The sequence below is a fragment of the Nyctibius grandis genome, chromosome 3, assembly GCF_013368605.1.
Source record: "Nyctibius grandis isolate bNycGra1 chromosome 3, bNycGra1.pri, whole genome shotgun sequence".
NCBI lineage: Eukaryota > Metazoa > Chordata > Aves > Nyctibiiformes > Nyctibiidae > Nyctibius > Nyctibius grandis.
The window spans coordinates 97,773,334-97,787,334 of record NC_090660.1 but is presented as its reverse complement, the minus strand read 5'-3'; the positions used below and the strand labels follow the sequence as shown (position 1 = coordinate 97,787,334).

The 14,001-nt window shown below is 37.7% G+C and overlaps 1 protein-coding gene across 2 annotated transcripts in view; it reads right to left on the bottom strand.

Moving 5' to 3' along the window:
* STK3 (serine/threonine kinase 3) overlaps positions 1–14,001 on the bottom strand; it is a 153,483-nt gene that overhangs the window by 76,512 nt on the left and 62,970 nt on the right. For both annotated transcript variants that reach the window (XM_068396881.1, XM_068396882.1), the window contains exon 7: positions 57–194. In XM_068396881.1, the coding sequence (XP_068252982.1) occupies positions 57–194 (138 nt within the window). The remainder of the gene's footprint in view (positions 1–56; positions 195–14,001) is intronic.

The window sequence follows — 14,001 nt, the reverse complement described above, 5'->3', positions numbered from 1 at the left end:
AGACTAGAGGAAAAAAGCCATAAAACTTGCATTTCCTCAGTAACTTAAATACTGACCTGTAGCAGCTGTGTTGCTGTAGCTCTTTGTTCAGGATTTTTCACCAAGCATTTCTTCACAAAATCTGTGAATTCATCAGACCAGAGCTCTGGCTTCCGGAAGGTTGGAGGGGGATTTGTAGGAATCATAAAAATAGCCTAGATAAAAATTGAACAACAATAGCAAGTTTAAACAAAACACATCATCACAGCGCTGAAGCCAAGTAAATAAATTGCTTGATCCACCTTTCTTATCAGGCTAAGAATCTGGAAGATAAATTTTAAGTAAGCTAGGATTTCCACTCAGCTCAAGATTCAGGAAGTAAATCCATCTGCTACTAATGTAGCTACTTCCCATTAGATTTTCTCTATTTAAACTGTACCCCATTGAGCACATCACTCGTTATTTTATCTATTGCTGTTTATCAGTCCCAAGAGATGATTTCATTCTTTTGGAAATACTTAGTAGAAATGACGGCACTGTTTAAAACAGACACATATAAAATTACACCTTCTCTTCTCTTAACTGCATTTAGTTTTATAAGAGAATTGCTTAGGAAATTTGGTAGGATTACTATTTCTTTTTGCATTCATAAATCTTCAGATGTAGTTTTAAAACTTGCTTTTCTTAAAAAGATTTAGAAACGTAAGCTGAAAGACCTAAGACAACATTAAAAGATGACAAAAATAAAATAATCAAGTAACTTGTCTACTAGCAGTGACAATTTACTTGAAATTGAAGAGGCTGCATTTTACCTATATAATAAAAAATTCACACTGTCGGGAACCATACGTAGACAGATTTTTCAATTAGGAAAAAAGATTCATACTACATTAAGAAAGAGTTTGTCCCACTTAAGATTATATATTGTGCCATTTTCTTTATCATTTTTTCCAGGTCTTCCTCTAATTATAGATTTACACTTCTAGGGGGAAAAAAGGCAGTACAATCCTGAGAGACTACTGTAAAATAATTTGAAATTTTGAACTTCTGTATGTAATATCTCAAATGAATTCATTATCTTTGCTTAAGATTTACACAACAGTAACATACTACTCAGAACTAGGTCTTTTGACAGAAATAATAAGCTATTATTTTCTTCTAGAACTAAGTTCAATTCAACCACTTTTTCCACAGTAAAAGGGAGTAAAAGTTCTTCATTTGTTTTTCTACAATTATAGGCAGAAATATGTACTCAGAAAAGGGGAAAAAATTGAAATGAGACATTAGGCACACTGTTAACATAGTAGAAGCATCAGAAGCTTCAGCCTGTGTTTGAAACATGGGGAGAAGGGAGAGGGAACTCCTGAGATTTTATCCATAACTTCTTAATAAGTCCTTGAAAGTTGATTTAACTTGTTCAACCCCTCATTCTAAAATTCAATATATTCATTAATGACTTGGATGAGGGAATAGAGTGCACTGTCAGCAAGTTCGCTGATGACACGAAACTGGGAGGAGTGGCTGACACACCGGAAGGCTGCGCAGCCATTCAGAGAGACCTGGACAGGCTGGAGAGTTGGGCGGGGAGAAATTTAATGAAATATAACAAGGGCAAGTGTGGAGTCCTGTAGAGGTTTGGTTAAGTGAGAAGAGGCACGGTCTTGTGCCACTGAGCAGTCTGAGCAACCCAGGCTTTGAGCAAGGGTTAAGCCCAGAGCTAGCGACCTTGGACTCCCCTTGCACGGTGCAAAACAAAGAACCCCGTGGTGCCTGCTTCGGCGGGAAGCAAAACTACATCCGGGGGTGGGGGCGGTCATGGCTCTGAATATGTAAACCTATGGACCAATCACAAGTGCGATCGGGGCGCGTGATTAGCATGTACTCAGGTTACCGCCTATATAACCACTGCTTTCTTTGTTAATAAACGAGAAGCTTCCATACTCACATTGAGATCGTGTAGCTTACTCCGGACCGTTCCCCAGCACCCGCGAGTGCGCCTCCCCCGGTTTTCCCCTTACTACAGAGTCCTGCATCTGGGCAAGAACAACCCCATGTACCAGTACAAGTTGGGGACAGACCTGTTGGAGAGCAGCGTAGGGGAAAGGGACCTGGGGGTCCTAGTGGACAACAGGATGACCATGAGCCAGCAGTGTGCCCTTGTGGCCAAGAAGGCCAATGGCATCCTGGGCTGTATTAGAAGGGGTGTGGTTAGCAGGTCGAGAGAGGTTCTCCTCCCCCTCTACTCTGCCCTGGTGAGGCCGCATCTGGAATATTGTGTCCAGTTCTGGGCCCCTCAGTTCAAGAAGGACAGGGAACTGCTAGAGAGAGTCCAGCGCAGAGCCACGAAGATGATTAAGGGAGTGGAACATCTCCCTTATGAGGAGAGGCTGAGGGAGCTGCGTCTCTTTAGCTTGGAGAAGAGGAGACTGAGGGGTGACCTCATTAATGTTTATAAATATGTAAAGGACAAGTGTCATGAGGATGGAGCCAGGCTCTTCTCAGTGACATCCATTGACAGGACAAGGGGCAATGGGTGCAAGCTGGAACACAGGAGGTTCCACATAAATATGAGGAAAAACTTCTTTACGGTGAGGGTGACCGAACACTGGAACAGGCTGCCCAGAGAGGTTGTGGAGTCTCCTTCTCTGGAGACATTCAAAGCCCGCCTGGACACGTTCCTGTGTGATACGGTCTAGGCAGTCCTGCTCCGGCAGGGGGATTGGACTAGATGATCTTTCGAGGTCCCTTCCAATCCCTAACATTCTGTGTATTCTTCTCATATGCTGAAGAAAGGCAGAACCCATGCAAAATTATGCAAAAACTGTTTACTATAATTTTAATGAAAATTTATTTCAGTATTGAATAGCTTGCTTTAATTGAAATACTTAAACATTTACAAAACTAATTTCATTATCTGCCTAATACAAGAATTACAAGAAGAGACCTGGGCATTTTGTTTAATAAAGACATATGCTTCGATAGCTTTATATTTTCAGTGGGCACCCATGCCAAACTAGTATATGAACTCAGATAGGAAACGTGGCACTCTTATCCTGTAATTGGCCTTACCTACTTCACTGTGATACAAGATTAATTGTCAGTACAAGTGAAATGCTTCTGGTATAAAGCAGTGGCTGTTTCTGTCCTTGAAGGTAATCATCTCTTCTGAACTTTGAACTGATGACTTTTAATCTTATCTTTAGCTACTCTTAACAGCTAGCTCTGCAGTAGCTATTGAAAACACACAGCTGTAACAGAAGACTAGTAACTTCTGTTTGTGTGGTGTTAAAAGGTATACCTCCTGTTTGATAATAAACATTGACCTGTCTTTCCGCAGGTAAGCAAAGCTTAGTTTTGGCGTCCTACTCAGCTCCCATGTTCTGGGAAAAATATTTGCCTTTGCCACTTATTTTCATCAACTACGCAGCAGTTAAAAACCACAGCAAAGAAGTGACTTCTTTATAAATCACAAAGGACAATGAGAAGAAAGAGGGAATTCATGAATCATTGTTTTATGGCAGGCAATAAAAGCCACAAAAGGAGACATTCGAGAAATAGAGTTAGGGTCCTAAATCCACATTTATGCTTTGTATGTTTGTTGAAAATAGCTACTTCAGAAACATGTATATTTATTTAATGCTTAAACTGTAGGCTTTTTAAAATCTTGACATGTGACATGAGCTGTTAGCTGAAAAGAAGAAAAAGTTTAGATGCATTTTTGTAATACAAGAAAACATAGAGAAACTATTTATTCCACATGTTTAGTCCAACTTGTTAATTATGCCATGCACTTGCCAGTGCGTACCTCTCCCCTTCAGCTCTCAGCACTCCCTTTTGTTAACTAGCCTGAAATGCTGGGTTTCAAGTCCATCTTCCCCCTCTACTTCCTCATTTTGGCTTGCATATTTCTCTGCATAGAAGTTAAGCTCCTTCTCTCTCTCAAAACAGTCTATGATTTAGCTTCCAGCTAACTTCTGTTTCCTTCCAAGAAGCTTGCAAAGCAGTCACAGGAGAATTATAAAGCTAGTCCCAAATCTCCAGGAATAAAAACAAAACGCTTATCTGACACGAATTTATTCCTCATTTTTGCTTCCATTTCTTGTCAAATACATCTTTTCTATCCTAAAAGAACCCTGTCCTATTTTAAAACAAAACTAAGCTATTTCAGTCACTCTGTTCCATGGGTGCCGAGGGAAACAGGAAACCTTAGAGACTTGTTTTTTTCAAGTTTCTTTCATCTCACCCTGTATTTCTCCAGTCCTTGTGTTCTCCCAAACTATTACTTGCAGTCATTTTTTGCTTCCACTCCACTTATAATTTTCTCTAGAAGTTTCCCACAGCTATGGGTATTAGTTCAGCTCTCACAGTAGGGCTGATGGCAATGCTCATACAGGCAGCATTAGGCAACTGCTGCTTAGAAGAAAACCCAAACCAACAGCAGCAGCTAGCACTGAACATAAGCTCCCATCCACCCAATTACATGGGCTGAACTGGCAGTAACAACTGCAGGAAACATTAGGAGGAAATTGTTCAACAGAAGGGGCAGGCTCTGACATACTCCGAAAGAGCAGGGGCTAATTCTTCTCTCCCACCTTCAACATCACCTTCCACATTTTCCTACATATCTGATACAGACTAGCAAGTCTTACTCAAGTAACACATCAACTATACAGCCAGAGTGTTAGATCGTGTGACCCAGTCTTCAGTTTTAACTATTCATTCATCCTTTTAAAAAAAAAAAAAATGAAAAAAAGAAATCTCTAAGCTGCAAGACATCAGAAGTCAGGCCTGAAAAACCATGGCAGCTAAATCAGTGTTTGTCTTCACCTGTCTGTAACAGAATCCATTCCAAATTTGTCCTGAACTGGCTCTTCCACCTCTGAACCTTGAGCCCAACTCTACTTTGAATCATCTTTCATATGCTGCTCTGAGGCAAGTCCTAGACCGTGCAGTGAAACCAGAATCCAAGGCAGATTACAGCATATACGTGACAAAAGATGGGGGAGAAGATACATCACCCAGGGCAGCTTCCAGTGGCCACTTCTGAATTGGGCACTAGACAATCTAACACAGTTACTACCATAACTGTTGCCTGGAAGCACTTAGCTGCCCAATAACCAGCAGCTACAGTTAAGCTGAATACTGGACTGCAGACCAGGACTTAAATAACAGTAGAACTGCACAAATCAGCACATTTTTTTTTTTTATTATTCTTAAAGGGTCTGGCATTTTAAATGAAGCCCAGGCTGCAAACATTTTTCTATTAAGTTTTTTTTATAGACAATTTTATTGGCGTGAAAATGTGATTATGGTGATGATGAATTAAGAAACGCCAAAAGAAAAATGAGACCCTCAGATACTGCATTTGGAATTTCGTAATCAGAAAATCCTTGCAGCTCATTCTTCCTGTCAGTCAAGGTAATACATCTGTATTACACACAGCCCAAGGACACATTAAATGATCAACAGTAATTTTGTAGAGGTACTGTGTCTTTTGGGTTTTAGCTTCTTGAATAACTTATCTCTGTTGCTTAGTTTAAATAAATGACTTCTAATAAATAGCAGGAAATCAAAATAAAGAGTATAACTTTTACTGTTATCATATATTACTTGCTCAGTGTCATGACTACTACTGAAGGAGATAGCAAAGATTTTTATATTGAGGTGATTTTATAGTTTTCATGCTGTGAAGCTCCGTTGCTAGAATCTACAGAGAGAAACTTGTTTTACGAAGAGGGTAAGGATACACGACATCCACAGGCAGTTTGTGGCTCCATAGTTTTTGGCACCACAATTATCCTACTTAGTTTATCAATCTACTGCAGAAAAATAACTCCAAAATACATTTAAACTCAGTAACACATTTTAGAGTATGAAATTGTATTTAAGCCTGCGGGGCTTAAATATTGAATACTGTAATATTTTATGAACTTTAGAAAGAAATAATCAGCTGAAAGACACATTTTTGTCTTCTTTGTGATATATGTCATAGAACTTCCCTCTCTTCTTGAATAGCCTTCAAAAAGGCTATTGAAACACCACTAATTATTCAATTACACAATTCAACAGCTGTCTAGAAATGAAACACCAGCATGGTCATAGAAGGGTGAGATACTAGCAGGTTCTACATTGGTTTTGCTTTGTTGATCTTCTTCCACATTCAGAACTACAACATTGTTAAGGGATAGGTTTTTTTGCAAAACTTTGTAACAGCAAATAACAACATTCCTGAACAACACCTCCTGTGTTTAAAGACAAGGTAGTCACTTTATGATCTGTTTCAGTGTTGAGCATACATTATTAGGAGCACCCTAAAAATCACTAGCTTCCTCTTCCCACCTGCAAACACAGAAGTTCATTAAGATCTTCTAGTGCACTCACACTTTTTATGCAGAATTACAAACAGGTCTGGTTCCATCAGACATCTATCAGATACCTGATCCAAAAAGATTCTCAGTATCCTCCAAGTTTGATAAAACTCCGAACTGGAATCTGAACGTGGGATTCAAAATGTTTGAAAAGCTTAATTATCTTTCTGTGTGAAATATTACTTACGTTGAAGCAGCCAATAGCAATTTTTACTCTTTCTTTTTGGAGAGAAAAAAGTGGCTTCTCAGTCACACACCAGTTCTCACTCATCCAACTATATCTTCCTTTTGGGGGGCAGTAACTGCTGCTCTGTACTAATCTCAGCGACAAGAGCAACATGAACTACAGAGATCAAGAAAGAACCACTCAAATGAAAACTCTGCATCCAACAGCCCATGCAGTGCTAGTTTCTTAATTTTCACTGCCTCTCTCATACCTCATACACTTATAACAGAGAAGTAGCTTGAAGAAACACACTACAACAGAGCATTTCAGTTTTGCACAGGAAAAGATGAACAATTTACCCTGAATTAAAGACTGGAGAAATGCAAAAGTTACCAAATAAGTTTCATCCTCTTAATTGATCACTAACACTTTTTTGAAACTGTGTCACAAAAAGCATTTACTGAAGATATGATCAGTGAATAAATACTCCAGACTGATCTAGCCACCCAATGGATAACTGCTTCTCCCATATCTTAGCTAAAACACATTTTTTGTTCTATTGACGAAGTTGTTACCAATTTAGGAAAAAAAGTTCATTGAAGTTACTTATTTTTCAGTTGACTTTAATAACGAAATATCAAAGAAAAATACTTGTAAATGTCATCGGGGGGGTGGAGGGGGGGAAACCAAACCACAAAAAAAACCCAACACCCCCCCAAAAAAAAACCAAAAACAAACCAGCAATTGTATTATTCTGAAAGCTAGATCATCAAAACAGAAACAGTTTTCTTTCCCCTTTCACAAAATCTGAAAAAACTGATAGTACCAAATATTAAAAAACACCTACTCCTAGCAATAAAATAACATTTCCAACATTAAGCAAAAACTTAAAGATTCTATCACTCTTCAACCAAAAAGGCACCTTCTTCACTGAGGCAGCAATGACTGCTCATCCAACTGAGTAGCAGAACAAGACTGCTGTGCTGTTACACCCACCTGCCTCACAAGCTTCCAGTGAGGCACAGCTGGAATTGTCAACACAGACCTAACTGCAGGAAGGGATAAGTGGAGATTTAGTCCAGAGAACTTCTGAATTTTTAATCCTAATGAAGGGAAATATATGTAACACTTAACATGCAATTCTATTGTGCTCACCTCGAAAGTTCTTTAGCAGTGAGTGACCTCTGATTAAATCACGTACATAGTACTACATACAGTAAAAATGACATTCAAATTATTTTAGGATAAAATGACAGACAAACCTCACATATTAACACTAGGAACATTTAAAAAAATAAAATAAAACACCAGAACAGAAAAAGAAACCCACACACCACAACTGTTACCAGTGGTTTAACAGCCATTCACTGTCATAAGCCTCCCTCTGGAATGATGACCTTTGCTGTTCAAAGAAAAGTATGATGCACTTAAGATGTAAAGTAATAAAGTAATAAACACAGAGAAAAGATACATAATGGAAAGAATAATCACATGATTAACAGCAAAGATGGGTTACTGAAAGATAAGCCATTTATATTGACCCGTATATTTATTATTGCTAGTAAGTTCATAACATTTTGACAGCGTTACAATAGGTCAAGAATGTAAAGATAGCAATCTCAAACATTTTGCAATAGCAAGTGCAATTGTAAATCTACTGAAAAGAATCAACCCTTGCCTTGCTAGCACCGTCACGCAACAGACCTGTGCCTCAAGATTCACCTCTGAACTTACTCTTTCTACTAAAGGTGGGAGTTGGAGTCTATGATCCCTATGGGTCCCCTCCAACTTGAGATATTCTATGATTCTATGACACTTCCTTTAAAAAAATTGCTTGAAATTTCAAAAGAATATTACAGATAGTTTGTTCTGTGACAACAGCTTGAAGAAGTCGGCATTCTAAGGGCACAAGTTCGTTCAGTCTGGGTTTTTTTTTTACTGGTTTTAAACAACCTCACTTGTACAATTGGTTTTTAAATCCCGTCACATATCATAACTTTAAAGTTCTACCATATGCTGAGACAAATCAGCACTGGTATATTTAAAAGGCAGAATTTATTGCACTGGCTGTTATCCAATTAGCAAGACAAAGAGCAAGTTCTCCCTGCTAACTCATCTAGAAGATCATGTCATCTCCATGTGTCTGTTCATTGTCAAACCCTTTTTTCAGATGACTAATAAAAATATTACCACCAATCTTTTCCCAGAAATATCACCTCAACCTGCTGTCTTACTGCCAGTTCATTTACCAATTTATCCAGGGGTAGTTTTTTTGTTTTGTTTCATTTCTGAAAGTTTCTTGACCTCTTGTAAGTCATCACTTGTACTATCCAAAGAGATTTGGTAGCAACTCAACAAATTACTTGATGGAGTTGTATGCAAAGAAACAACTGTTTATCTGCAGTGGCCTTCTTTTGCTTGCTTATTTCTTCTTCCTCTCCCTTCAAGTCCAGCAGACCTATCACTATTTCTCCAGGCTTTCTTCCAATACTTAAATAATTCCGTATGATTTGGGGAACTCTTCACGACTTTTGCCTGTAGGTTTTTCAGCTATTATCTCACCCTAACTTCCCATCTTCTACTTTAAAATGGAATAGTTTGAGTTTTTCTATCCAGTTCAGTAGGGCTATTTGGATTTCCTGAAACGAACTCTTCAGCACAAAATATTCTTGAATTCTGCCATTCAACTGAACATCGTCCTCCCATTTGCTTTTTGTTTAGAGACGTAACATTCAAGTTCCCATTTAATCTTGAAGGTTATGAACTCATTGACATCAGTGAAGTTATAACAGAAGAAACAGCCAGAAATCTCAAAATTCTCATCTCCTTCAACTTAGATAGAAAGCCTTTAAAGAAGGGCAACAAATGCCTTTTGAAAGTCTGTAGAAATGTAAAATAAAGCATGGAAATATCTGCAATCTCATGAAGGTTTTTTAACTGTTCTTTGGCTTTGTTGGGTTTTATTGTTGTTTCTTTGGGGTTTTTTTGGGGTGAAAGGGGAAGGGTGTTTTAGATAAGTGAAATTACACAATTCTTAAAGCAAAGGCATTCACTGAAAACAAAAATAATTTCAGGCTACTCAAGATTTTGTGCTTAAACTACCCCAGGCATCTAAAGGTTTTGAATTTTTTTAAAATTTACATATACAGTAATTTTCAGAGAAAAATACCTAACTTGCAAATAATCCCATATAGGTACAAAACAGTATAATTACTTAACATTTTATTGAAAGGTTATATTGAAAGTTCACATTCACAATAATTACAAGTCTCCACATTTTTACTGTGTCCAGGAACAACAAAAACCAACAACAACAAAAGCCAACAAACCTAAAAAAATCCAAACACTTCCAGAAAACAAGACGATGAAAGTTAGCAAGTCTGACAAACACACACAAGAGTTTCAAACACCTGAAAGGAACTGCAGCATTTGGACACCATCTAGGACAGTATTTCCAACAATTTCACTCACCAAAAGGAAAACCTAAACAAGTCACAAGTTCATTTATTCTTGTTGTTCTGAAAAGTACCCTCAGTCTCAGCACTGGGTGAGCAAGACGCATTTGATCAGGAGGAGGAAGAAGGCTGCAAAAGTGTGTATGCACATGTGGTTTTTTTAAGATTTTTTTTGTGAGGGAGAGGAAGAGTTTTGTGGGGTTTTTTTAAGGTAGGAAAAAAGAAATCAATAATAAGCTGTCTTTAGACTGAAAGAAGTATCTGTTGTAGTGGTTTAACCTTCTAATTAAATTTTTACTTGACACGAACTTGGAAAAGAAGGTATTTTTAAACATAGTTGTATAGGACAAAATTTCCTTTTGATAGTGACAGGCAACACCTCCTCTTTGTGAAGAAATCACCATAACAGAAAGATGGGGCCACTTCAGACGCCTAGCCAGTTCTACCATAACCCTCAGGGAACTTCCACAACATTCAAGAGCCTCTCAGACCAAATTATAAATTATGGCAGACCTTTGCTCAAGACCCAGCAACTCACTGCCTAAAGGATATTTCCCAATCACACAGCTGACCAGGAATCAAAAGACAAAGGTGATTTCATGAATGTTGGCACCTCTCTCAGATAGAAGCATCCTGCTACCCCTTAAATCCCCGCTTTCACAGAATCCGAGATATCTAGAACATAAGTCTTGAACAACTTTTACTTTTTTCAGCATTGAACTTGAACAACTAGTTTTTTATCAGTTACAAACCAAGGAAATGGTTCTGAAAGTGCACATTACATGACTGAATCCAGGGAATACTATTTTGGTTAATTTAGTCTTCTTTCACCACAGTTTCTTTCACTCCTGATTCAGTACTATCTTGAAAATTTAGACATAATGTCTACAAGGTTCCAATTGTGTTGCCCAGACTAAGGAACTTACTTTCCCTCCAAGAAAAATCCAACAAGATAGCTTACTTTAATAACAACATATTTTCTCTCTTCCCACAATATTTTCTGCAGTTTCTGAGGAAATGAGGCAGTGGTTACACCCAGAAATATATTAACATCTACTGAGACATGAAGTGGAAAAACTGCACTTGCTATTATATTTACTAATAAAAGAGTCAAGGAGTGAGTAACTTATATTCGTGAGAAAAAGCTGTAGTAAACTCACTGGACATTAAATGTGAAACCTCTGCCATAACCACACACAGTAGTAATGACAGAAGGCATTCAAGAACTATGCAGTAATTCTTTATTCAGGATACATTAGACCTCCAGCAGCAGTACTGTGTTCAGTTTTAAGCATCGCACTTTCAGAGATGTGAACCAACTGAAGACGGTTCAAAAGAGAGCAACTATAATGCTTAGATATTTAAAAAACACTACCTGCAAGGAAAGATTGAATGAATTAGGATTGCTTCATCTAAAGAGAAGGTGACTAGTGAGAAACATGATAACAGTCTCCAACATGTTAAATGCCACTTCAAAGGGGGCGAAAATACTCTTTTTTTGTTCAAGTCCACAAAGAACAAAAGAAGAAGGGCTAAGGACTTTAAATTTCAACAAAGAATATTCAGGCTACAGAGTAGGAAAGTTTCCAATAAACGACCTGAGAAGTTCCAGAATTTGTCATTGTATTCTACCAAAAATTATAGACAAACACAGTTTCAGAACTGTATGATCAAAATTTGGGAATGTGTTTCAAAGACCTTTTGCACCATCACCAACTCCCCATTTGTCCTGTGTCCATGCAAAGCATCTCAGAAGACATAGTATTTTCCCCATATCTAACCTGAAAATTCAGTGGAAGAGTGCATTACACAAAGATGAAATGAAATGAAACTCCATGTGCATCCTTCACAGGTTGCTCTCTCCCTGCAACAGCTCCTCTGCCTCTGATTTTATGTGGATTATGTAAGGATTTACATTTAAGAGTCAGTACTTTGAGAGGTTACAGGTAGCACAAAAGAAAGTGGGAATTTAATCTAGTCATGTCACAGCTGGAATAGAGTCTTACTAGAAAAATAATCTGCACACTGTGAATTTAAAAACCGATAGCGGCTGACCGCTCACTGGGATGTCCAAAGGTGACTTTGGTAATAATTAAAAAAAAAAAACCCACAAAAGAAGATTGCCATGTTTGGTCAGACTAGGTACAGAAACAGAATGATCATGTTTAATAGAAGAAACGTGAAAGACAAAGGAACAATGCTCACAAGAATGTCTGTTGCTTCCTACTTCACCATTTACAATGGCAACAGCTGAACAGATGACAGCAAATGCCATCCACCAGCACAGAGGAAACCGACCCATTCACTTGCAGTGTCCAAATTAAGAACTAAAATTAAACTGACAGATTACAATATTCCAGATATTAAATGCCTACATCCCACTGAAATAGTGGAAATGTCTAATTAATTACAGAAGATTTTCTAGTCTATGAAAGAGTAACTGAGTATTAAGTTCTTACATCTCAAAGCTCTGTCTGCCTTCAAGCAAAGAAGGAAAATTTCTTCTCTTGTCTCTGCTTCACTGACACACAAGGTACTGAGAGAATACAAGACTCAACAGCGCTGCTTTCCCTGCTACCAAGTACGTACAGAGAACAGTGTTACTATCCTTGCCTAGCTAGCACTTCCAATAGTCTTCCTTATAGCTTCATAAAAATATCATTTACATTGTAGCCCCTTAATTTCATTGCTAGATTAGTGTAAAAGTTATCTATATCCTTTCCTGTAAGGAAATGTAGTTGCTAGAGCAAATCTAACTTTTTGATGTAGCCTACTCCATAGGCCACGATGCAGATACAAGCAGTGGGAGGCATCACAAAGTAAAATCTGGGCGTTTGAATGACCAAATGAAAAGAGAAGTATAACCAAGGCATAGTATTACTTACACAATGACACTAGTCTTACATTTTAAAAAATAACAACCCTCTTAAACCAAAGCGAATAATACAACTACAAGATCAAAGTCAGAGTTAAAATCCAAATATACCACTGGAACCAACACATCAGTGCTTCATGGCACTTTGTTATCTTGGCAGGTGTAACCACTGCTCTCTGAAACAGAAAGCAGAAAATATGGACTACTTAATGGCATTCCAAAGTAATCCTACCAAATGACAGACGTAAAACAATATACTAAATTCAGGATAGGCTAGGTAGACCAAAAAGAAATTATCTTTCTGAAATGGTATTGTGTCTGATGAAACTGGAATTGGTCATGATTTAATAACTGGCATGACATACATCCTAAGGAAGATTCTTCCAGAAGAGAAAAAGTTCCAAAGAGAAAACATATAGACAAAATTCAAATGCCAATTATTATTTTTTAGAACAAGACAGTAAAAAGGTAAAATGAACTGTGAGCCAAAGTTGGCTCCCCATATCTTCAGTTTTATTTATCAAACTGAAAAATCTCTGCAACTTTCTTTTTTCCTGTGTAAGACCAAAACTATGAGATGTTCTGTTTGTATTACAATTACACTAATTCAATGCAGGTCACTTGCTTTTTACTGAGTCCAGATGACATTTAGTAAGCTAAACATGGGCCAATTAGCTTAAAAGAAAAAAAAAAAAAAGAGAGGAGGGGCTGATTGCTGCTGGGTAGGTCATACAGTGGCTAGAGAACACAATTGCTTGAATTACATTTCAACTAACATCAAACACAGAACTGAAGCTAAAAACTACCTTTTTTTTTTTTCAACACACCTTCTAGATTTCTCACGTTGAAATGTACTAATTTAAAAGCCAACCCTTTCCCACCCTGAAGTGACAGATATGAACAGACTCACTAGAAGTTTTTGTTGTTTCCTCTTTCTCCACTCAATTTAAAAAAAACCACATTTTTAATATTCTAAGAAGTACAAACAACGTAGTTTCCACTTTATTTTTAATACCCCCAGTGGCTAACCTGTTCAAGCCTGTTCATTTGAACTTACCACAGTAAAAAATAAAAACATAGCACTGGAGATCTGGTGAACACTAAAAATAATAATGGTCTAAGCCTCTTCTATTTCTGCAATAACATTTGCATTCTTAA